This window comes from Crinia signifera, chromosome 11 (assembly GCF_055691185.1).
Source record: "Crinia signifera chromosome 11, ASM5569118v1, whole genome shotgun sequence".
Taxonomy (NCBI): domain Eukaryota; kingdom Metazoa; phylum Chordata; class Amphibia; order Anura; family Myobatrachidae; genus Crinia; species Crinia signifera.
In genome coordinates, this window is record NC_139227.1 from 82,272,350 (window position 1) to 82,298,646 (window position 26,297).

Below are 26,297 nucleotides of genomic sequence, written 5' to 3' on the forward strand. Positions count from 1 at the left end.
TTCTATACACGTTGAATGAAGTGCAGTACTGTATATTAACATTGACTTCTGTGCTGTCACTCTCCATGGTGCTGAAATATGAATTGTAAATCTTCCTAATCCTAGAAGTGCTGAAGCTATATGTAGCCTAGCTGATTTATCTCAGTCTACTTTATGTAGTAAGGTAAACATTGGGTTTAAAGGTACTATTTATTGGGGTGAGGGGCACAGTTTTTTTCTTCTGAAAACCTAAACATACAGTAAAGAACACATTTTGTAAAATGCAGTTTGAAAGTGAGTGGGTGTTCAAAGAGAGAAACTGCATCTTTTTATGACATAGAATGATGAAATGATATTAACACTTTCAAGTTTATATTACAATGTCAAATAAAGACATCCAGTATTTGTCAGCTACTTGCAAACAGTCAATTTTTACCCTATATGCAAAAACAATCAATGTATTTACTAACTCAGGGGTCCTCAAACTATTTTGCTCTGGGACCCCATCAGACAATAAAAATAATGACAGGATCCCAGCAAGTTACTGCAGAAGGTCATCACATCACATGTGTAGTCGGCAGACAGCACATACATGGCAGCATTGTGTAGGCACAGAGTGATGGGAGGAGTCTAATATACCATAATCCATCACATCACATGTGTAGTTAGCAGACAGCCCAAACATGGCAGCTTTGTGGAGGCACAAAATGATGGAAGGAGCCTGGAGTAACAGACAGTTCAGCAGATTTTTCCTTGAATCACTGACTGAGATTAGAAAAGTCATCAGCCTGATGGTCAGCAACATGGAGTCGCGACCCCATGCTGAGAAGGTCGGGACCCACTTTGGGGTCAGGACCCACAGTTTGAGAACCACTGCACTAACTTATAGTGTGTACCCACGGTGAGATTTGTTTGCTGTTCAACTTAAGATGGTACTTGTGCAATATCTGGGCGCACAATTTTTTCATTGTATTGCATCGCATCGCATGCAATATAGTGACATACAATTCATGCGATGCGTTTTTTCATTGTAAAGACCCGATCTTTAATTGTATAGTCACCCATGGGTGATTTCATATCCCCACTATCCAACTTCCCATTGAGTTGATTTTATATATTGTGGCGAGCGCAGCGAGCCACCGAGCCCGAAGCATGGCGAGCGGACGCAGAATACATGTAAAGTAATCCGCGTCCACTCGCGGGGCTCGCCACGCTTCTGGCTCGCTGTGCTCGCCACACTATATAAAATCAACTCCATGCGTAGTTGGATAGTGAGGGTATGAAATCACCCATGGTTGACTATACAATAAAAAATAGGGTCTTTACAATGAAAAATCGCATCGCATCGCATGCCTTAAGTAGTGGCATGCAATGAAAAAATCGGGCGCCCAGATAATACACAAGTACTCTTAAGATTCCATTGCTATGCAATCTTTTCTAAAGGAGCCCATACACGCTCCGTTTTCACCGGCTGCGTTCTGTACTATGCGATGCGTGCTCCCGCGCATCACATAGTACGGTACAAAAAGTATGTGCTGCACATACTTTTTGTACTAGGTACACATCGTATCGGATCGCAGTGCATGCACAAGGGATGCGATCCAACACGATGTGTACTTTAAAAATACAAAACGGAGCTTTAAAACAGAGCATGTATGGGCTCCTTAACTCTGTACTGTCTACATACAATTCCTGCTATCTACATTTGATTTTCACATTATAGTCATTGCTGCACTGAACAGGTATCGAACAGGATAGAAAGCTTAAAAAAACATGTTCTATCTCCATACGATGTATATGCGATTCCGATTAGTTTTTAACTATATAGTCAAAAATTTTTGTCAACTTGCATCGTGTGTACACAGCATTACAGAGATACAGATGGGGCCAGCTATGATATGTCCCAGGTGCAAAGTTAAGGTGCATACACACTGAGCAATTTTTGCCCGTGTAAATGATTTTCCTGTGAGGACGACTTTCCAAATCAGGACGCTATGGAAAGCCGTCCACCACGTCGCTTTCAGCTCAAAATCTGGCTTAAGGCCCATACATACTAGATGATTTTTTAGCTCAAAAGCCACCCAGTGTGTATGGGCCAGCGGTGAGCACTGATGCGCACTACCACATCATCGCCGCTCATCTGCTGATATTACCAGCAGATGAGCGACGGGGTGGACGGCTTTCCATACTGTCCTGTTATGGAAAGTCAACTTTCCTTGGAGAAAATTGCTTAGACGGGCCGGCCCAGCAATTTTTCTGATCGTCGCTGTGCATACACACTGGGCAAAAACATCTAGTGTGTATGCACCTTTATTTTGTTCCCAACTCATCAGCATCATGTCCAAATGTCCTGTAACACATAGACGCTAAACTGATTTTTACCATCCCTTTACTTATGCGGGTTTAGATATATATACAACCGTTTGGTTAGTAGGGGTTACACTACATACTGATATGTCTTTGCATCTAAAACACATGCTAAAGTGTGCTAAATGCAGAGAAACAAGTAATCAATAACTGAGTTTTTCCAAGTCTCACAAAAGAACAATGTTTTGAAACAATATGTTCCGCGTCCTCTCAATTAGCCATTGCAGTGATAAGCTGTTTAGTTTTTTTTCTGTAACCACGTGAATTAATTGTGGCGGTGATTTCATTGGAAGTTGGTTATTATGCGAAACAAATGAAATTACATTTTTTTATCATAGGTTTTAAGCTGCTGTATCCGTGTGATCTGTTACAATTGTAGACTGGTTTTTGGGTACAGTTCGGCTGGGTAAACGAATGACTGGCCAATTGGGCGACTGATTTGTTGAGCGATGCGCACCTACCAAATTCTGCTGCTTTAAAAACAAAGTTTTATTGTGTTTACAGTTGCTTTGTTGTAGTGCTGGTACTGAGTCTCTATCTACAGTATTTCTCATACCCTGGAGTGCATCGAGTCTGGATACAGAGATTCTCCATCTTCATGTATAGCCTGTACATATTTCAGATTATACTGACAGAGAACACTTACTAAAGACACACACAGCTACATTAAATAGCACTCAAGTGCGGACATCACAAAGTTATATCACTGCTCCCTACTGCCTATTGATTTCTTAACCAGTTTAATGCTGGAGGGCTTCAAGAAAATTACTACAGTAGGTTCTTTCCCGTCTTGCTAGAAACTATGATGATGGACGGAGATAAATTTGTGATTGGCTGGGAAGGGGGGAAGCATCCTTGAGCGAGTGAAAGTGCTGAGCATGCATTAATAAGCCTGTAGGAGAAATCTCTCTCTCTCTCCGTTTCTTTCCTCCCTCTCTCTCTCTCTCTCCCTCTCTCTCCCTCTCTCTCTCGCTCTCTCTCTCCTGAGTGGACCACAGAGAAACTGCTTCTCTGCATGCAAAACGGAGAGAGACAGGGAAATGTCAAAAGGGAGGGGGAAACACAAGGAGAGAGTGAAACATTATCAGTGAGAGAAGAGAGCAGTGTGAATGAAGCTCACTCTGTGTATGTGTGCGGACACGCGAGGATCAGACAGGAGTGTACAGGAGAGGAGCCAGATTAGTCTTGGCTGCTGCAGCAGGGGAGAGGGGGCCATGCCACCTGCACCTTCCAGGCACCCTTCAGCACAGCTGCCCTGCATGCAGACATGCGGTGAAGGCCAGAGCGGATGTTCTTAACACTGGCTTAGGGGTATTCTCTGTTAGTGGCAGCTGCTAGCATGGCAACTTCTGCTGAAGACTGGTGGGTTGACTGGCACTCTGAATCATAACTCTTTTCGGAAAAAAAAAAGTGCTTCTTCTATCTGCGCCTTGTTATTTGTGATAATGGGACAAATTTGCCATTGGATGGATTGACACTGACAATTAAGTTTAGGGATAAACACTTCTACCTACCAGCTTCATCCCTCTCCATGCCCCCTACCCCCGTGTACCCACCTGCACCATGAGACGATCGAGCACGGATGAATCTACTTACCACCGCAGTCCATCCCTGGACAGCAAAGACTACTCTCTTCCCCAGGGCGGTGCATTCCGGCGCTATAGCAGCCTCTACGGGGGGCAGTTTGGGGCATCAGCAGGTGGCTCTTTTTTTGGGTTTCACACTAACCCAGGTCCTAAAGCCACAAAATCTAAATACACATCCCCGAAGGGCAACAAGTATGTTGTGTTTTACCTGGATCTCTCCTTCATTTTCCTCCTAGAGCTGAAGAGGTGCAGGATGGCACAGAACTGCCTGCAGTGTATGAAATATCTCATGTTCGTCTTCAACCTCCTCTTTTGGGTGAGTTCCTGGGGAAGAGGTGGGCGGGAAACTGAACATTTCCTTAAAGAAAAATATAATTTATCTATGTTGCCGCTTTAAAACTGCTTTTAGGATTAGTTTTATTTAACTTGTTCATATGTAGAAATGTTTTCCTCTTATGGGTCCAAAACATGTAGATTTAAGTTTGATTTTGTTACAGGTTAACTGCCTTAAATTAACCAAAGTGACCTAACAGTTATGTGTTTAAAAGGACAATTATAGGAATATATGTTAAAATAGTGTCGTAATAAATGAAATAACTATTGCTACAGCCCAGAACCGGGCCAGCTATTCAGTTTGCTCCTGTTATGAAATATTAGAGCTGTCTCTTATGGCCTGGAGGCATTGCTGGACTTCTGCATTTATAAACTAATGATGCGAATCAGTTATAATGGTCACTCCGTCTTGTGTTTATAGGATTTATCAGGGCACAAATCGCATTAACCTGCAATCTGAGGACAAGAGAAATGTTGGCTATTATGCGGCTTTATTTGTTTTTGCTTTTTTCCTGTGTTGCTATATTCTGTTTCTTATGTTGCTATGTCTCCGCATCCCACGCATTCTCTACCTAAAGACAGATATCCGGAAACTTGGCTAGTTCTAAGTGAACATAGAAACTGCCCTTTAAGTCCAGTCAGAGCTGCAGGTAGGAAATCATTGAGATTCTCAGATGACAGCCTTTTCCGAAATCACTGCAGATCTCTGTATGTGCAAATTGGGGTAGAATAGATTCTATCTAGAAACAGAAAAAAATCTGCTTTTATCCTATTTTGTGCTTAAAATTCCAAATGAAATATGCAAGTCTCCCGGGGACGGAAACCCCAGATTCTTACATGTTCAATTAACTCTGGCTAGTATGATGTTTTTTTATCCAAATTTCTCTGGAGGAGCAGCGCATTTATTCTGAGTACTGTATCTCATGTATCCAGCTAATATTTTCCCTGCAGCTTTATCAGCCTGGTTCTGTCACCTACTCACTCTGCATCCTTATATTCCTCTGTATGTCAGATAACTGCCCTAGCAGAAACTCCCTGTGTGTTTATAATACCAGATGCACCGTACGATGCTCTTACTGCCGTATCTTAGCCTTGAGTGTTTTTCTTATATTTAGGTGTAAATGAAATTACTGTCCTTCAATTCCAAGCTGTTTGTGTTGCGAGTTAAAGCAAGTAATATGCCTTGTCTTGACTGTAATACATGCAGAATATGAATTGGCACATATGTGATAAGAGGTATCAGGGTTTCAAAGCTGTATCAGGGCAAAGAAAAACGTAATCCGGTAGAATTTGCCCTAAAGAAACAGTACATGTTCTTTTTTTACTCTATTCCTGTCAGTCCAACATAATGAATCATTAAACCCAAAACATATTCCAGCTTTAATATATCTAGCATGCAGCTTTTGATTGATGCAAGTACTATAGTTGCACACATTGCCTTACTTATTTTTGCATACACCTATTAGTGCATACAGTATACAGTATAGTATAGGTTTATTCTCTAATATTGTTTTGAAACTGCTCCTACTAGCCACTGTACAGTACTTTAATTAAACTCATAACTGCTTCCGCCGATTGCTTTTATATATATATATATATATATATATACAGTATCACTGGTGGTGCATTCTCCTCCTATTTATACAGTCACTGGTCCCACAATCTCATCGTATACATATCACTGCTCCCGCATGCTCCTCCTATTATACGTATCACTGCTCCCCCATGCTCCTCCTATTATACGTATCACTGCTCCCGCATGCTCCTCTTATTATACGTATCACTGCTCCCGCATGCTCCTCCTATTATACGTATCACTGCTCCCGTATGCTCCTCCTATTATACGTATCACTGCTCCCCCATGCTCCTCCTATTATACGTATCACTGCTCCCCCATGCTCCTCCTATTATATGTATCACTGCTCCAGCATGCTCCTCCTATTATATGTATCACTGCTCCCGCATGCTCCTCCTATTATACGTATCACTGCTCCCGCATGCTCCTCCTATTATACGTATCACTGCTCTTGCATGCTCCTCCTATTATACGTATCACTGCTCCCGCATGCTCCTCCTATTATACGTATCACTGCTCCCGCATGCTCCTCCTATTATACGTATCACTGCTCCCGCATGCTCCTCCTATTATAAGTATCACTGCTCCCGCATGCTCCTCCTATTATATCTATCACTGCCCCCGCATGCTCCTCCTATATTACAAATCACTGCTCCCGCATGCTCCACCATTTATACATATTACTACTGCCGCATGCTCCTCCTATTATACATGCAATTGTCTTTTTTTTTTTTTTTGGAGGTGCCGCCAAACTCTGCAGAAACAGACAGTATAATATATTATTTAAAAATAATGAATATAACCTTAGAATAGAAGGTTGAGAGGGAAGGTCCAAGCATAACAGAGGGTAGAGAGGCACCTTGGTTAGAGGTTTATGTCTAGAGAGAGAATTCAACTCATAAAGCAGGAACTAGGGCAGTGGTATATATACCCCTGGGGGTATGCTGCAGACCGGTTGGGGGGCAGGGCCAGATTAACGGGGTCTCAGGGGGTCAGTACCCTTGTGCCTTCCTCTGTCTAGAGGCCCCCTGTACTTGGCATGTATTTTTTAAACAACATTTCTTTTATTTATTTGTAAGTTTAAGATTTTGTGCATGGTAGTGGGGTAGTGCTGTAGCTTCACCTATCTGTCAATGTGACAATGATTAATGGTGCTGAGCATCGGGGGCCAAGGCACACTGCACAAGTGTGCAATGCATTACTGGGAGTTGACTAAGTCCCATGAGACTTTGCACAAGAGGTCAGAGGCTGAGAGGCTTGTGCTGAGCTCTGCTTGGTGGAGCTCATCATATGCTTCTCAGACCCATGGAGAACAGCAGCAGCAGCCTCGTCATGGGAGGGATTTTAATCTCAGAGGCAGTGCTGAGCCTGTAAGACTAAGGTACGGAGGGTCAAACAGGCTTTTCATGTGGTAATATATATATATATATATATATATATATATATATATACATACATATATATGCAAATAGAAGAGATGAGCGCCTCATAGTGCAGATAACTTAAAAAAAAATCATTTATTCACGATAACACACATATAGGTAGTGGACAACTTTACCAAGTTTGGCGTCTCACAATGCCGCACTTTAAAAGCATAAGCGGCATCTGACAAGACAGAGAGGTTACACTCCTCGAGACTCCAGCTGGTCTCATAGATGCTGATCGATGCTGAGCCACGCCCCTACGCGTTTCGTCACATGAACTTCGTCAGTCTTTGTCCAGCCATCTGACGAAGTCCCTCTATATATTAATCCCCCTGCAGTTAAGTTTATACTGCCTTTCCTCTGTGTTTTGACAGTGTAATATTCTCCGGTGCAGTTTGTGGCCAATAAAGACAAGTGGGAGGGGGCCCCCTGTCTAAAGTGACCCCGGGCCCCCCACCCCCCCCCCAAAGGCTTAATCCGGCTCTGGTTGGGGGTACTTGAACATAATATTGTTAATGGCGGAAGAAGTCTCACGCTACCTTGGAGATTAATTATGTTGCGTTACTTCCAGTTCCATCTGCAGCCTCATCTGCGTTTACTCGTGCTTTTGCCTGACTAGCAATCTACTGAGTATTACCCAAGCTGCCCTCAGACATCAGCGATAATCTACCCTGCACAAACACAGGTGGAGGAAGTAGTGGCAATAATCCTACAGGTAAAAGTGGGAACCCTAGAGACAGTACACAGCCAACGGCCAGACACAGAGGGACCCGATTCCTGACTGCACACTACTCCTTCATATAAGGACATTCATAACGCTCACTTGCACTCCACTGTGTACTGTGGATATTTTACATTGAGAGGAGGGGTATTCATAATTGAAAAGCCTATTCTCGAATAGTAAGTGAAGGAGATGGTGTAGAGGCAGGACCCCATAGGAGAGCGCTGCAGGGAAGGCAGTTGTCAGTTTGGAGTCAAGTTTCTGTAATGTAACGTAGGCTTGTGGAGTTAGAAAAGAATCTTGGCCAATATGTAATTCAAGATTATTGTTTTTTCCTAAATTAAAAAACAAAAGTAACTATAATGTTCATTTTAAAGGACCCCATACACTTGTCCAATTTGGCCCAATTTCACCTCATTCTGAAGGATCGGGCCGAGAAATTGGGTCAAATCGGATGTGTTTGACACCCGCTCCGGATCGGAACAGAGTCAAAGGTTGGATGGGCGGAACAAAAGAGGAGTCGGAATCGGACCCATCAGCAGTATAATGCGAAGTATCGCATACGATTACCTTTTACTCTCCCGCAGCTCCCCGGTAGTCCTTTTACATCAGATAAATTATGTTTAAAAAATAGCACATCAAGTGCCAAATCGTGTGTGAGCTCTCCCTGAGAGCTGCCGAGTTGTGTCCAACTTGTCCTTAGGACAAATCGGCCTAGTGCATGGGGGCCTTAACACCTGGCATCTTCAAAACCCGTGCAGTTCCTCTTCCCTGCCTGGGGTGTCGCTCTCTGCCGCGGTGCTTCTATTAGTGGTCTGGTCTGCATATATATACTGAAATACAGACCACACCACAGCAGAGAGCAATTCCCTAGACAAGGTAGAGGAAGTGCACAGGCTTTGAAATATGCAGAGTGCTAGAATAAGCACAAAATGACAGTATACTGTATTTTTAGAGGTAGCAGCCTGGTAGCACCTATGTCTTTACTGGCAATAAATTTAACAGATCATCTACAGTATGTTGGGGCATGCACAGTATTAGCAGAACAGACCCACAGACTGTCCCCTTTCAGGTACAAGTAACTTCGCTTTCATCGCTGACCTCTAAAGCATGGTACCTGGGAGGAAATCCTTTACATTCAGGCAGCGCTGTTTTATCTCAGTGTGAATTAAACAATATAGTCGACCTTTAGAATGTATATAGATATATAAATTACACATTATGGCACACACTGTAATGCCTCTTACACATTATACCACACACTGTAATACCCATTACACATAATGACACACACCGATAGATCTCAGCGGCATGTCAGCGCGGTGAGGAGCAGCGTAAGGTGCCACACACAGAAAGAGCAGGGTGCATTTTGATGTTTAAAAAATGGGCAGGGTACAGAACACTACAGAATATAACATATGACTCGGCCTCATGCTCCACATAGAGTAGCTGGAAAGTAAATACAGTAGACCACGTTGCTCTCACCTCATTGACAGGTCTTCTTTTGTTAATTATAAGCTTTCAAAAGGCTGCCGAAATAATAATCACATGCAAGACAAAAAAATATAGCCTTCCAAATATTGGAGAACTCCATCAATATAATTTTAGTGTCTGCGACTGTGAACAGAAAAGCCCTGTCCCTGTGACGTGTAGGGGTGATCTTCCCTGTTACTGGCAAGTGGTGATTCTGCTAACGGAGCTGGATAAGGCTGTCTTATAGATATACAATAATATTGATTTCGAATTATAAAGCTGCTTTGTATTTCGTTATCTTGTGATCTAATTGTTAAGAACAGTGTATACGTAGGATATTGTTATCTTGTCTATTGTAGCATACCCTATTATTGCTGTTAATTAACTTCTGACTCTTGTCTGATCCAGGATGAGATTAAATGTCCCAGGCATTATCATTATTCTGCTGAATTGTGTTTGGCCCTTTCTCTACATGAGTAATTTAATTTGATACAATTAACCTGCATTTCCTGATTATGTTTACTTGGGCTTTTTTAATACCGTTTGTGCCGCAAATCAGAAATAATGTCATGTACCCCTAATGACTTGTGCTAAGCCTAGACAAGCTTTGGTGATTATGTTGCCAGTATAAGAAACCGTTCAATACTGTATATACATTGCAATCTACGGCGGATTTTACCCCCCCCCCTCCCAATCTGTGAGTCTACACTGGCTCACTGTGATTGGCAGTAACTTCCTATTGGAAGTCCTACCTGCCAATCAGAGTGCACAACACATCAGCCTAGTGCCCAAGATCATGCTATTATAGCGGTAGTTGTCACCAGGGCCAATGGTGGTGCAATCCATCAATGATAGGCAACGATTCTGTGTATTGTCATTGAGGGTTTTCCCATCATTTGTTATGCACCTGCGCATCTACTGGCAATGATTCTGTGTGACAGCCGGGGGTGGGGCTAAGCTGTCATTCAACCTTTGATAGATAAACTGCTACTATTGATGGTTTATGTTCATCTGGTTGTACACCATTGATGGTAAAAGTATTCTACCATGAACCATCAATGATTTGAAACCAACTATGGTCAATGGCCATCCCTAGCCAACATCCACCATAGCTAGCGACAGAGCTATCCCTGCTGTGGTGAATGGACAGCGACACCTGCAGCTGTGGGAAGCAATAGCTGCAGGTGTCATACAAAATTTCGGCTTTCCAGTTATCGAAAAACTGTGCATGCTTACAGATCATAGCGCCTTCATCCAGGGATAGATTCCAGAATCTTTTCCAATCGTAAGCTGTTCGCAAGTTGATTGACAGGAAGCCATCATTTGTGGGTGTCGCCCAGCCATTAGCTGGGAGTGTTAGCTGGGAGTGTCATAAAAAATGCAGGTGTGCACAAGTGTTTCCGAGAAGGGTCTGTGACATCAGCTTTGGCCTCGATCAGCCTGATTCTATTGCCCTGGCCGAGTAGGTCCTGGGTTATGCATACACTGGAAATATTATTCAATGGTGAGTGAATTGCGATTTAATTTGCAGCTATTTGCCAATCTGCAATATTTTGACAAGCCATTCGGTGCCTTGCATGGGGCGAGATTTCACTCTGCGGGGCTGAGGCTATCTAATCGCAGGGCCCTAAATTTAGCAGAGAAGCAAACAGGTATGAATAACCTCCATTGCCTGCATATACCAGTATGCTATCTTGTAGATATCAGCTCTGATATAGACAGAGCGTAGAGGCTCCCTGAACTTGTGTGGCACTCCTGGCCCCCCCCAAAAGAGTGGGTAAGTCTCTTGGCCAGACGCCACCTGCCCGCAGCTGCACACAATCCTCCTGCAGCTGTACGACTGCCCCCCTGCCTCTTACCTGTAATCTTGAAATCTTGATATTGCAACTCAGAGCTTATTAAATTGCCCAGGTCGATATTTCTATGCATTATTATGGAGACAAAGATACAGTATTTTTACTAAAAAAATGTTCTTTTCACACCCTTTTTACATTATCCAGGAGGCGGGATCCAGGAGAGTTTAGAAATGGAAAAAGAAAGGGTTCAGGGTGCGCTATAAATGATTAGATATAATTAGAAATGAATGTAATTTAATAAAACATGCCCCATGGGCAATACATAAAAAGGTACAGAAACACATTCAATGTAACATATAAAAAAATCTCGAAAAGTTCGATCTTTCCAGCAGTATTCATAGGCCCAATGCGTTTCGTCAGCAGAGTGACTTCATCAGGGGCTTTAGAAAGCAACGACTATTGAAAACTGACAGGCACTTTATGGATGAGAAAATCTCATATATCTTGTCAAAGTGAGGTCTGTATTTCATAAGGGGTCGCAGTAAATACGAATATGCCACCAATAAATAAAATAAGAACTAGGAACACTGCAATCTGTCTTTGGCACCAGAGGCAATGGGTTTTTTTTTATCAGCCCCAAACAAGTGAAACTTCAATAGTAGAGTAACAGTAGCAGAATAACAGCCCATATATATATAAGGGTGGCAGGAAGTGTGCTCACTTTAATCCAACTGCTGAATGAGGTCATTCAGCAACAGCTATATTAACAACAGCTAATGGGCCCCATACATCAGCAATCACAATTTATGGATTTCCAGATACAGGGATTTTTTGGCCAGATAAATGGATTTTACAATCTATCTGACTTTGCCCACACATTACAGATTTATTTCAGTGATCGGCAGATTTTTCCATCTAAAGATTGCATCTTCATATCTGGAAATTGCCCAATCGATTGCTGTTCATAATGTAAATAGATGAAGAAGATGGATTGGGAATGCCCACACATATAAAAAAGATCTGCAGATAATACCAGATTATTAAACATGTTTAAAAACTTGATTAAGCAATCGATTGGCGATTTTGATTGGGATTGCCAAAAGGGGGAGCCCACACATCTAAAATTAATTGTGGCAATCATCTGCATATCTGAAAATTGTCACAATTAATTGCTGATGTATGGGGCCCCTAAGTCTATGCAGTCACCTCAGATGTTAGGGAATTATATGTTTTGATTGAATTTTTGGGTGTGTATTCCTGTTAATATACAGTATACTTCACTGGTAACTACAGTATAAACATATGGATATCCAGGGCCGGTGCAAGGTTCGTCTGCGCCCTTTGCAAACTAGAAAACACACAGTAGCCCGCCCGCCCCCCCCCCCCCCCCCTCTCTAGCCCGGCATCCCCTCACCTCTCATAAAAGTGCGGGGATTCGCTTTGGGTGCTGGCCGGCTGCCAGATGCCGCTGTTCGTGTCGGGTCTCTGGTGATGCTGGGCACTGTGGGCAGTCACACTGCTTCCGTCCCCGGCCGCCTACTGACTGTGGATCCGGGACACGCTGGTAGCAGAGGCGGCCGGAGGGAAGGTAGCAGTAACTGGAGGATGGAGGCCGGAAGCCGCTGGTGGATGGAGGCAGGCGGGAGGTCAGATGGACTCGAGACGGGCGGGCGGGTGGATGGAGGCGAGCAGGCAGGCAGGTAAATGGATGCAGGGAATCGGACGGCTGGATGCAGGGCAGCGGTTGGCTGGATGGAGGGTAGCGGGCGGGCTACTGTTTTTTTCTGTGTGGCTACTGTGTTTTGCGCTATGCAGTGACAGCTGACCGCCCCTCAGGTTCCTGCGCCCTAGGCAGCTGCCTAGTGGAAGCACCGGCCCTGTGGATATCCCTAACAGTTGATGTCTCATACATAAGTAGTGCCCCAGAAAGAGTTTCTTTTTTTTTTCTGGTTTTTACCTACCCAATGTGTTGCTATAGGATATAACTGTGATATCTCCTGTGTTAAAAACCCCTGTACCTATATGTAAGTTATAGATGGAGAAACAACATTTATACATGAGTATCGGTTGAAAGGACATGATACTGTATATAGCCAATAATAAGGTGGTCATTTGTGGGTTAGAGCTGGAAAACTGAGATTTGCGTCGTGTGCCCAGATATTGTAATACTAAAACTAGTGTTCATTCTAGCACCCGTCATATTTGAAAACCCATGAAGTTCCTCTTCCCTGCCTGGGGTGTCGCTGTCTGCTGTGGTGTTTCTAGCACAGGTCTGGTTTCCATATCAGTGCTGATATACAGACCACACTGTGCTGGAATCTCTAAAGCAGACAGCGACACCCCAGGCAGGGAAGAGGAACTGCATGGGTTTTCAAATATAGCGGGTGCTAGAATAAACACTATAAAACTGTCTGCTATAAATGTCAGGTGTAGATCAGAGAACACAAACAATGCCTGGGTATACACTATTCAACGTGTGTACCCAGCAATATTGGCAAGTGCCAATGCCATGGGCGGGTGGGGTGCATTCTGCATTAACAATGTGCTCCGTCGCCTGTGCATGCAGGATACTGGAGGACCTCGTTAATGAAAGCATGCATTTTGACAATATTGAGCATACATACAGTATTAAGTGATATTATAAACGATATCGATCACGGGGGACAAAATGAGTGAAATCATGTAAAATATGTGTATGGGGCATTAGGGGCCGGTTTATGTTTACTAAAATAATCTGAAGAAGGGTTAGTATCACCGGAATGCATTAAACTTTTGGAGCAGCTTTTGAAATACTGCTTTAACCCCTTTAATTCCAATAGTAACCAGATCACATTTCCCATACCTATAATGGGAAATGCGACTTAGGAGTCCTGTGATATTAACGCCAGCTTCACCTGGTGAATACCTTTGGCCTGTGTGAGCCCCCACCTCATTCTACAGCCCATGCATATTAACGCAAACCCATAACCATGCAGCTTATTCACCCACAACGGCGGGTCACAGACAACAGAACCAAATGCAATGAAATAGAAGTCAAGATGTAGCAATTAATGGATGGCGATGTGTTGCTGGCACCTCTGATTACCGTCTGAGTCAGTGACATTAGAAGTCTTTAAGTAGATTAGCCCCAAAACCTCAATTAGCTGTGCTGTTAATCTTCTCTCGGGGACATTAACAAAAAGCCTTGCGTGCGGAGATTGAAATAAGCACATTTGTCCAGATGAGACACTTTATACATCACAGACATGTCAGTACTGTCTGGTGGGGTAGACCAGGTTGGGAGGATCAGTATGATGTATAGGTTTCACAAAAATGCTATGTACTATGACACACAAACATACACACACACATTATATATTGTGTTCTAGTACCAGATGCTACCAGTGAGGGACTCGTAGACTGGGGGAATGGGGGAATGATGTCACTGCTCATGTATGTGAGATGTCACAGAGTAAAGACACATTAAGAAATGCAGAGAATGGGGGTTGTAAGCCCCCCTATATTCCTGGCCATGTGATCAACACCTCTAGGGCTGCCCTCTACAATACAAATAAATCCAGTCAAGGGGCGTGGGAAGATCTCACCCAGCTTGGCTTCCACTAATTAAGGGGTATTCACATTCTCCCTTTTCTCAAATGACAGGCTCATTTAGCCTACCTATGGCGGGCTGATTGCAATTCGATCCACATTGCAGCATGACGAAGAGTTTTGCAACGTGGCTAGTGTGGCGTTTGGCATTGCCGATAAGTAATGCTTACATTCACCCACCAGATGTCGCTTTGGGAAATCATCATTGCACACGCATGAGATCTCCAATCAAATGCAGTACAGTAATATATTGGAGTCCAAACACTACTTTACCTACATAATTACTGTACAACATGGTGGCGAGCCGGGACTATCGGCCACGAGGGAGCCCACTGCTATGGAGCTAAGCTCGGCATGCTGTTCACAGGTAAAGTGGAAGCAAAGGCGGCCAGTGAATAGTAATGGCGCTTCACATATCTATCTGCGGCACTGTACTGAACATTTCATTAGTGGCGCAATCACCACCCAGCTGCAAAGCCGTGTAATTACATGCTTTCGCCATAGTACGAATTAGTACCCCATAACGGGACATGTCTTATTGTGGGACAAGGAAGCTAGGATGGCAGGCCAACAGGATAGATGTCCATGAGTACTGTATGTCTGTCTGCAGCGGTCTGGTACTATACCTAGTATCTTGTGAGTGATGACCAAACAATAATACCTGTAAGGTATCCCATATTCGGGGAGGACACACATGTGATGGCAGCCTTATTGTATCCTCCTTTCGTTGGCAGTTTAATGATCATCAAACAGTTATTTTGTAAAACAGCATACACCCCCCAGATGCCCAGATCTCCCCTATCTTGTATTAAATGAAAATAAGAGTACACTCATTTAAAGCAGTACGTTCTCTAGTTTAAAATGGTTTGCCTTGTTATTGTTCATTCTAGCACCACACAGCTTTTAAAACCCGTGCAGTTCCTCTTCCCTGCCTGGGGTGTAGCTGTCTGCTATGGTGTCAGTCTATCACATTGTGGCCTGTATCTCAGTATGGACCAAACTGTATCAGAAACACCAAAAGCAGACTGCGACACCCCAGGCAGGGAAGAGGAACAGGTTTTGAAAGGTGCATGGTGCTAGAATGACCACCTTGTAATGTTACCATATGGTATTCACACATTTGTATTAAGACACTGGAAAAAAAAGCAACAAATAAATACAAATTTGGATCACTATTATTAAGTTCATATTTTGTTCTGAAAACCTATATGTAGAATCCTGCTTATTGACTGTGAGTGGAATATAAGGTCATGTCGTTGCTCTAGTATCGTATGTCTGTATAGAGTGTACTAGGACTACTGTAAAGTAACAGAATTGACTGATACATTAATCAGTGTTGTTCTCAGTTAAGAAATGAATCTTGGCAGAAAGCTGGGGAAACCTGTGTAACTGGAGGCACATATTGTAACAAGAGAAGATTTTAATAGCAGTAAATAGCAATGAGAAGATGATAATAATAGCAATACATTGTAGAAAGTGCACCGCAACATAGTCCTGTGCAGTATAGGGTAACACGTGTATCATTCCAGTGCACAGTCTGGAACCTGATCCTCAGAGCAGGCAGTATGGCCCACCTACGGATTCCCCAGTCCAACCTAACACATACGCCGCTCCTTTATGGTAGACAGTCAATAAGTCGACACCAAAAGTTCAACATACACAGACAAAATGTCAACAAAAGTAAAAAACCGACATGAGAATGGTTGATGCAAAAAAAAAGGTCTACATGAGTTTTCCACAATTTTTTGTTTACATCTTTTGGGACTAGGAGCGAAGTAGATCAACCTTTTCCATGCCATAATGTTGCTTGTGTTAACCTTTTGAATATGTCGACATATTGCATGTTGTCTTTTTGTCCAGGTTAACCTTTTGGTGTCTACCTATAGAAGCTGTAGACCTTTCAATCCCAACCCATTTAGCTTAAGCCTCTGCCTATGCTGACACAGCAGCCAATGCTGCTACATTGCACAGCAGATGGTGGGCTGGCGCTGCACTATAGTAAGAGCTGGTTTGCTGGGAGTTAGTCATCCCTAATGCCAGGACAGGACTACACATCACCAGATGACTGATCTTCTCCTTGTCCTAGTATGGCTGGCTTAATCCTGTGCACTGGCATGAAGGAAAGTAGCATTTGGGTACCACCAGGGCTATTTTTGTGCAGGCTCCAGCAGGAACTGAGGCCCTTATTCTAGTTCACTCTTTAAGACAAAATATTTCTTAGATGGACAAAACCATGTGCACTGCAGGTGAGGCAGGTGTTACTTGTCCAGAGATAATTAGATTTGGGTGGGGTTTTACACCTGCCTCACCTGCAGTGCAAATGGTTTTGTCCATCTAAGAAATATTTTGGCAGAAAGAGTGAACTAGAATAAGGGCCACAGTTCCTGCTGGAGCCTGCACAAAAATAGCCCTGGGTACCACCAGTACCCTGCCCTGGTCACATGACAGAATAGGTATTTGTTAGTACTATCCTGAGATCTGAGAGGAAGAACGATGGTAAATACAGGGGCATATACACAGCAGCATACAGTATGCTGCTGTGTATATGCCCTGTATTTACCATCGTTCTTCCTCTCAGATCTGCACTGAAATTCCCAATACATTACCTTGCTTCCAGCACTCATTGATTGGCTCTAGCTGCGCTGGGTTAAGCCGCCTCTGCCTGCCTGGGAATCCCTGCATATTAAAATAAGCAGATACCGCTCTTCTCTCTGCAGAAATGCATCTTAATTACTGACGACTGCTCAAAACCTATTGCAGTCCCCCTCCGCCTCCGTCACTCTTGCATGCCAGCAGACCCATGTACATCAAACTAGGGGTCAAGATGTGTCATTTTAATTAGCAAACTCATTTTCCTCTGAGCCCCCAAAGAAACCGAAGTAGCGCCAGCCTCTGTCACTGCTTTCCCTCGCTCTGTTGTGTCTCTGGGCTTCAGGCATCCCGTTAAACATACACAAATAAATAAAAATCTCTTTGTAGTACCATTACACTGATCTATTGCCACTGTCATTTTACTATTGTTTTGTTCCCTTCTTTATCTTCTGCCTGAAAAAATGTATCTAGATTTTTTTTTGCTCTCAAAACCTATAAAAGATAGATCTTTTTATTCTCCAATCTTCCTGTAGTTTTTACTGTCAGACTTTTGGGAAATGATTTGTATTTGGGAAGGAGGAAATCAAAAATAAAGCCAAATGTGCGGAAAGCAGATGTCTCGCTCTCCCTAATGTGTATGTAATAACATAGGAGAGGAGAGCGAGGCACAAAGCCCAGAGGATTGGTACAGTGATGGACTCGCTCCTGGCTACCTCTCCAATGTTTAGCAATGTCTCTAACTTCAGAGTGCAATTATCACCCCTGTCTGCGGCCCCTGGGGGAATGTACAAAGCCACACATTGCTTTATAGATCCTGCACTTGTAACTTATTGTGCACCAGAATGTCTTCAGGTAGCTTGCAATTTGGAGGATCATATACGTGGTTTCTGTAGTGACTGTGATTTGTTCCCATTGCTGTGCTTGTTACCTCCTTGGCAAAAGTATTTGTCCTGATGAGAAATAGGCTGTATACCCCAAGCGGAAGCATTCAGTCGTGCAAAATTCAAAATGCATAACTTTATTCAGCGTTGTTATCGTGCTGGACACACAGGGGTACATTTACTGAGATGGAAGTTTTGTTGAAGATAGCAACCAATTAGATACTCTCTATTATCTTCTAGAGGGATACGGTCATTTGGTCTACTCCAACTAGGTCAACAGGCAACAAGGTCAACATGGGTCTAGGTCGACAGGTCATTAGGTCGACACAAGTATTAGGTCGACATGGGCAATGCCGACAGTCAAAAGGTTGACATGGGGTTTTTTTCACAGTTTTTTTGAGCCGACATGTGCCTACAGGCTGTATTTCATGCCTTACCATCCACTAGGGCATGGTGGGAGAATAAAATAGTGTGCCCGAAGCATAGCAAGCGAAGCGAGGGGCTGCGGTGCACTTCAAACTGTGTCCATGTCGACTGTGTTGACCTTTTGACTGTCGACCTTTCCCATGTCGACCTAATGCCCTGTCGACCTTGACCCATGTCAACCTAGTGGTGTCGACCTAGTTGGTGTAAACCTAACAACCCACACCCCTTCTAGAGGTGCTAAATAAATAATTCTGGTTTGTTGCTATGGGCAACATCCCATCTTCAATAGAACTCCCATCTTAGTACATTGACCCTAAAGTCGGGACTTGCCATTTATGTATTTGGTACATTTCCCAGTGATGTTGTGTATTTATGTTCTGGTGTAATAACATCCATGTCTTTGGGATATACAATATGCCAGCGCTGGCTGAATGATTGGTGTTCAGACAATGATATAATAAGTATCTATTAACTCTAATTAAGATAAATGTAAAAATCAATATAATAACTGAAGATAATATACAACCAAATACATAAGAATTAAAATAAAGGATAGGGGACGTGTCACATGTGTGACATCAAGTGGTATATCGCAGGATTTAAAAGTCAAATGTCTTGAGTAATCCTCGAATCCTGAGGAAGCCGGAATTTTACTGATCTGCTACCTAGCCAGCGCTGGCACATTGTGTTTTATTAGGGGAGTGACAACCCCTTGCCAGCTGCTGATAATAGCGCACCCCACATTTTGTTTTCTATGTCTTTGGGATAGGGCAGCGAATACTAATTTTCCCCTGACTGGGTGTGGATCAATACTTTTTGCAGTAAAAGGATAGACAGTCAATAGGTCATGCAAAAGGTCAACAGGGTCAAAAGGTCAACACAAAAAAAAGATAGATTCAATTTTTCAAAGTTTTTGAGGTGTCATTTTGTTTGTTTTCACATATGTGGCTACAGTTAGTGCACGGTGTCGTCTCGTGAGATTCGCTTCTCTCACCGCACTTCAGTTACGGTAAAGGAAGACCGTACAAAAGGTCTATCGATAAAATGGTTGACATGAAAATGGTAAACACCAAAATGGTCGACACAAGGTTTTGTGTGTGATTTTGTAATTTTAACAATATGTAATGTGGTGAAACAGGTTATTATTGTATACTGATAGAGGTTTGTAAGTTGTAGGGACTAGTCTCTGGGATTCTGGATTGCCCTAGAGCAGGGGTGGCCAACCGGTCAGAGGTAAAGAGCCGAAAAATATCTGTAGTCAAGCTAAAGAGCCAACAACATGCACGCGCCTTCGACACGCGTGCCAAAAAAGGGGCATGGTCTATTTGGACCCCTTGGGTGGGTGTGATACACATATGCCTCCAATAGTGCAGTGCCATATATACATATGCCCCCAATAGTGCAAGATACACATATGCTCCCACGGTGCTGGGTATGCCCCACGGTGCCACAAACTGCTATGCCCCCACAGTGACAAAAAGCTGCTATGCCCCCACAGTGCCACAAACTGCTATGCCCCCACAGTACCACAAACTGCTATGCCCCCACATCGCCACAAACTGCTATGCCCCCACAGTGCCACAACTGCTATGCCCCCACAGTGCTACAATCTGCTATGCCCCCACCGTGCTAATTTCCCAGCAGCAGCACTCACCGTTGTTGCTGCTGCTGCCGGGCGTGGAGAGGACAGTCTGGTGTCCCCCAGCAGTCCTGTCATGTCACCAAGGGGAGGAAAGCACAGCACACTGAGGGTCTCCTCCCCCCCCCCCCCTTACTTCCCTGTGACTGGGCCGTCCACCAATCAAAGCTCGCGGGCCGGCTCCTGATTGGCTGCCTGCCTGCAAACTCTGATTGGCGGATGACCCAGTCACAAGGGTGCACAGTGAGGGGTAGGAGAGATAAGCGATGCGCGCTCTCCTCCCCTCAGAAGGAGAAGGGATTAGAGGAACCGGCAGTGGGTGATGGGGACAGACGGTGGGCGGCGGGCAGCAGTGGGAGCAGGAGCCGCACTTTAACAGGGGGAGAGCCGCATGAGGCTCTAGAGCCACAGGTTGGCCACCCCTGCCCTAGAGGAATGTTATCGGAATACCCACCAAGGAGCGCAAGGGAAATACAGAGGGGGCATTGGGTGTCATCAGACAGATCACCACTCTGGGAGTAATTATAATTATATGGTGCAGTATGGGCCCTTCTGGAACCATGGGCCATGTGCACCGCACACCTTGCACACTTTATAGATGTGTCAATATCTGGACATCTTTGAGCCTCTCAGTTTTCTAAATAGATTTACTGTTCTCCACTGTTCTGTGGTTTGGAATATGTTTTATTGTTTCTACTTTTAAAAAGTATATTTGTTGAAGCTGAGAAATATACATTGCAATGTTACTGCGGCTGTACTGTACATGTGTAACATCAGACTGATCATATTTTACCTGCACCTTTAGGCTCAGCTGCTCCTGGTACCTTGTGCTACAGCAGATTTGACAGTACTGTGGTAAATTGGCTTTTCTGAGTAACCTCACATGAGGGATTTGCTGTCTTTCTGTATTTTGGGAAACAAACAGAGGTGCGGAAAGTAATCTTTATGTGGCATATGCTAGCCCCAATCTCTGGGCCCGGCACAGTCGCTTGTGAATATATTAAGTGGAACACCGAATGTAGTCTTGGCTTCCTATGCATTAATAAATCATTGAGGTTGAATTCTTTATTCATGGACCCAGCCTTCCATTGAGAATAATATTGATTTACACACGGTATATGATTTGCAGCTATATTTGCAGTGGCGTAGGATGAATGAAGTCCTCCGTTACACTGCCATCCCGCATAATGTCAGATTATCATAGACTGTGATACAAGGAAGCAGTGCAGCTTGTGTACTGTATGTATGCACATATCATTTACTATTAGTCTTACAGTTTATACTGTATATACAGGACATGAATAGAATAGATCCCATTCTCTCCTGCCTCTGCTCATGTTGACTGCTACTTACACATGCAGGTATGTGCTTTCATGATCGGTAAAGGGCATGCTGATAAGATACTGTGTAAGGCGGGCGAAGCGTGGGAGGTTTGTGTGTTCTTGTCTTTTAAACTGTTTCCTTCAGGTGTCATAACAGCGCTCCCCCAGCAATAGATGAAAAGACATCTCTCTCTGTCTGCAGCCTGCCAATGACATTATAAATCAAGTAGTGTGTGCTTAGGAGAAGGCACCTTTCCTTCACAAATAAAGAAGACACTTTGGCTGGAGGAATAGAGGGATTTCTTTTAACTCTGAATGCTAGAGCACTATGCACAGCGAGAGCCATGGTTGGAACCTATGACCATTAACCAGTTGAGAGCCAACATCTCTGTGAGAGATGTGCAAAATATCCGCTAAAAATGCCAACGTCGCTCACATTTGTTATATAAATTCAAATTAAAAATGTGGTGTGGAAAAAGATTATATTTCCTACATAAGGTAAACTTTAGTGATTATTATGACGAATAAAAATGTCTGCTTGGCAATTTTCACACCTATTTTGACAAATTCTCTTGGTACTCAAAGAGTTAATTAGCCCCTGTAAACTAAGCTTCATTAAGTGGAAATTGTGGTCTGCGTCATGCTGAATGACATAATATGGCGGTCAGGTTAGTCCTGCTTGTGGTTCTCAAATCTAATATTTTTTCTCTCAAGACTTAGGGGGGTATGCAATCACCCGCCGCTATTCCCGACAGGAGAAATAGCGGCTGGGCCTTGTTCAATGCTGTCTTTAGCGACAGCATTGAAGCGGGATCACGGCATAACGAGCCCGATTTTAGAAGCTGTCGGGCCCGTTTTGCTGATAACGGCCATGGATTGTTGCAATCCCAGCCGCGGATTAACAGTTTATGCAAACACGCCCACTTTTCGCAGAACGGCAGGCGGGACATTGAATCCCGCCTGCCAATTTACTGTCTGGCAAAACGCAAACGGGCCTGGATCACAGCTGCCGGGAAGGATCGACAACCGTGATCCGGGATTGCACACCCCACTTAATATTTGCAGTATCAGCACTAAAAAGTGTTTTAGAAGTGTTGTATTGTCTAAGAGCAGTAGATTATTTTATTAACCCTTTGAGTGCTAAGTCAATTAGTCAAAATAGGTGTAAAAATAGCTCCTTTTATAGGAAATATAGGGCAAAATGTAATAGGGTGCGATTTTTTTGCTTGCAAAAAAATCGCACCTTTAAAAATCAAAATTTTTGCAGCGAATCGCATCTCATTACAGAAAAAAAAGTGCGTTATGGTGCGATTTCCGTCGATTTCAGTCATGAAAATGTGCACATTTTAAAACATGCGATTGTGTAAAAAAAAAAAAAACTTGAAAAAAAACGGCATGGGGTCCCCCCTCCTGAGCATAACCAGCCCCGAGCTGAAAGAGTCAGTCCTGGTTTCATAAAATCACAGGAACAAACAAATAGGGGTTCCCTTTATTTTATAAAACCAGCACCAGGCTCAAGGGCCGGTCCTGGTTCCCAAAATACGGGGGACAAAATGACTAGGGGTCCCCCGTATTTCAAGAACTACCATTGGGCCCATCCAGCCAGCAGGGTAATGCCACAGCGGGGGGAGACTTTTTATACAAGTCCCCCCGGCCAAAGCATTCACCCCCTGACCGGTCAGCATAGGCAGGGGTCCTGGGGGAGTGGGGATCCCCCAAAGAAGGGGTCCCCCACCTCCAGAACTTACCTGCCCATGCTGAAGCTCGGGGCTGTCCTCGATGCCCCTGGGCGGTGGGCATCGAGCTGATACTTGTGTAAAAAAATAGAAAAACTATTGTGTATTGCTGTGGAACTATGAGTCCCAGCAAGCCTGCACCACATGCAGGGACTTGGAGAACCACAAGTCCCAGCATGTGGGGCATTAAAGGATCCGCTGGCACTTGTAGTTCCACAGTAATAAAAATAGTCAAATAAACACACACACACACACAATAAAAATAAAACTTTAATACATCGAAAGCCCACACATACTGATACTTACCTATCTTGAGCCGTCGCTACGTCCCTGGGTCCAGGGTCCGGTGCTCCTGGGTCCGGGCCGTCAGGGTCTGGGGTCCGGTGCTCCTGGGTCCGGGGCTCCATGGTCCAGGGTCCGGTGCCTTGGTTCCTGGGTCCGGGGCAGCAGAGTCCGGGGTCCAGGGCCTTGGTTCCGGGGCTGGTCCGGGCTATGGGGCTCCAGGGCTAAAGAGTGCCGGGTCCGGGATCCGAAGAAATCCATGGGGGACCTGTGGAAGGAAATACTACTCACCAAGCTCCTCCTGCTAAGATCTGTCCTCTTCGTTCCGAAGTAGTCCAGGTCTTCTGCCAAATGCCGGCGATTCCGGCAGCTCCCCGCATCGGACTGAGGAGAGACACAGAGAACATTCATCTTCCGCGCCTCTCCTCCAAATGATTTCACGGCAAAAAGTGCAATTTTTTTTATGCGAATCGCACCCTATAAAATATGCGATTTTCGGAAAATGGCCGAAAATGCCCGCTTTCGCTAAAAAAACCGCACCCTATGACATTTCGCCCAGAATCTACTTTCACACAACATATTTTATTTGAATTTATATAACAAATGTGAGAGACGCTGGCATGTTTAGCGGATATTTTGAACATCTCTTATCAAGATGTTGGCACTCAAAGGGTTAATAAAACGTGGCAAGCCTATATGTTATTACTTACAGCATGAAGGTGGTCTATATCCACATTTATATCACACAGTGTGACAAAACTGTGTATCATTCACACCCTCAGATCTATGCGTCTGCAGCATCATTTGCATAACCATGTTTCTCATGTATAGTATGCCCATGTGTGTGTTGTGAGTAAATGTCATTATCAAAATCAAATTTTTGTTCAATTTGATTGTAACATAAGTAGTGTGTATTTGTTTATGGAATGCGCTAAAATGATCCCACTGTATATGTTTTACTGTATGTACATTATTTATATGTGTATGAAAATAATGATTTTCCATAATAAGTGTATATAATAAAACTCATCGCTAATTAAAAAAAAAAATCACACTTCATTTCAGGAGGCACGTGTGGTACACGCTGGACCCAATTGTCCACTGCCCACGCCTGCCACTAGCAACACACAGCTGGAGCAGCAGATAGCTCTTATCAGGAAAGGCAGTAACCAGCTCATAGATGAGCATCTTTATTAGTAATTCAATTGCACTTTAAGTAATTGCAGTCCGTCTACATGCTATTAACGATGTGAACTCTGAAGATAACTTATTTATTTGGGGTTTGCTTGCTCTGAGCATACACTACACAATTATCAGGTGGTATTGGCAGATCAGCAGGATAACTGTACAATGTATTTGTACAACCGATCCGAAAACATCGATCGGTACGATGTTCTGATTTGTCCAGCATGTCCATCCAATGCATACATACCTGCCAACTTTTTAAAACTCCTTTACGGGAGAATCCTGGAGAGGAGTAATAAAGGGGCGCAATGATGCTATGTTTTGGAGGCGCATTTCGGGGGGCTACGACATTCAGCCACATTAATTTTCTTGTCTGTGGATGGGGAGGGGCTAAAATTACATGAAATTACGCGATTCATTTTAGCCCCGCCCCCTCCCTGCGGACCAGCAAAATTCTGAATTTTATACCGCGAGGAAGGGGGAGCGGAGGCTGTGACGATAATGCGGGAGACTTGCCCACCTTCCCTGGGGGCCGGGAGGGGGACCCGATTTGCGGAAACCTCCTGGCCATTCCGGGAGGGTAGGCAAGTATGATCCAATGTGATACATTAAAGTATTAAGTTGGCCGCATTGGGCAGTTTCTGCACTGCCACAGCTGAGTTATGGCCATTTCCCTTCATAGCGGAGGAATGAGGAACTCTCTCTCCTACCTGGGGAGGCGCCTTACACCGATGTGCGATTCCCAGTGTCAGTCTGACAGTGTATGCAGTGTCAGACTGGGGCATGAAGGGCCCATTGGGAAAATGCAATAGTAGGGGCATGCTGAAGGGTGTAACCACTTGCTAAAGTGGATGTACCCAGTGAACGGAAAGATGTGGCATTAATATGTGCAAATAGGTGAAGAGGGAGATACAGTAACTAGCGTCAGACCTCCAAAAAGCCAGAGAAAAGGGTTGTCAATTGTGGCAAGGCAATAATTTGGGTAATTTAACATCTTTTTTTTATTCTAAACTCCTCCCATAACTACAGGTTTTTTTTAAGTCAGTGGTTCTCAAACTCTGTCCTCAGGACCCCACACAGTTCACTTTTGACAGGTCACCCGGCAGGTGCACTCATTACTCCCTGACAGATTTTAAAAGAGCCACAGTTTGAGCTAATTACTTCACTTGCAATTCTGTGAAGAAACCTGTTAAACATGCACTGTGTGGGGTCATGAGGACCGAGTTTGAGATCCTGTGCTTTAAGACACAGGTTCCCAAAACTCAATCCTCAGGACCCCAAACAGTTAATGTTTCCCACGTACCCATCAGGTGCACAGGTGCACTCATTACTCAGTGGCACATTTTAAAATATCCACAGGTGGAACTAAATATTTCATTTGCAATCCTGTG

The 26,297-nt window shown here is 43.9% G+C and overlaps 1 protein-coding gene across 6 annotated transcripts in view; it reads left to right on the forward strand.

Moving 5' to 3' along the window:
* TSPAN4 (tetraspanin 4) overlaps window positions 1-26,297 on the forward strand; it is a 655,297-nt gene that overhangs the window by 440,228 nt on the left and 188,772 nt on the right. For 4 of the 6 annotated variants that reach the window (XM_083165444.1, XM_083165446.1, XM_083165445.1 and 1 more), the window contains one exon: window positions 4,169-4,248. In XM_083165444.1, coding sequence (XP_083021570.1) covers window positions 4,186-4,248 — 63 coding nt within the window. In that variant the 5' untranslated portion in view covers window positions 4,169-4,185. Of the gene's footprint in view, window positions 1-3,328; window positions 4,249-26,297 lie in introns of those variants that run through there. The other 2 variants (XR_014465791.1, XM_083165443.1) reach the window with 1 other exon arrangement.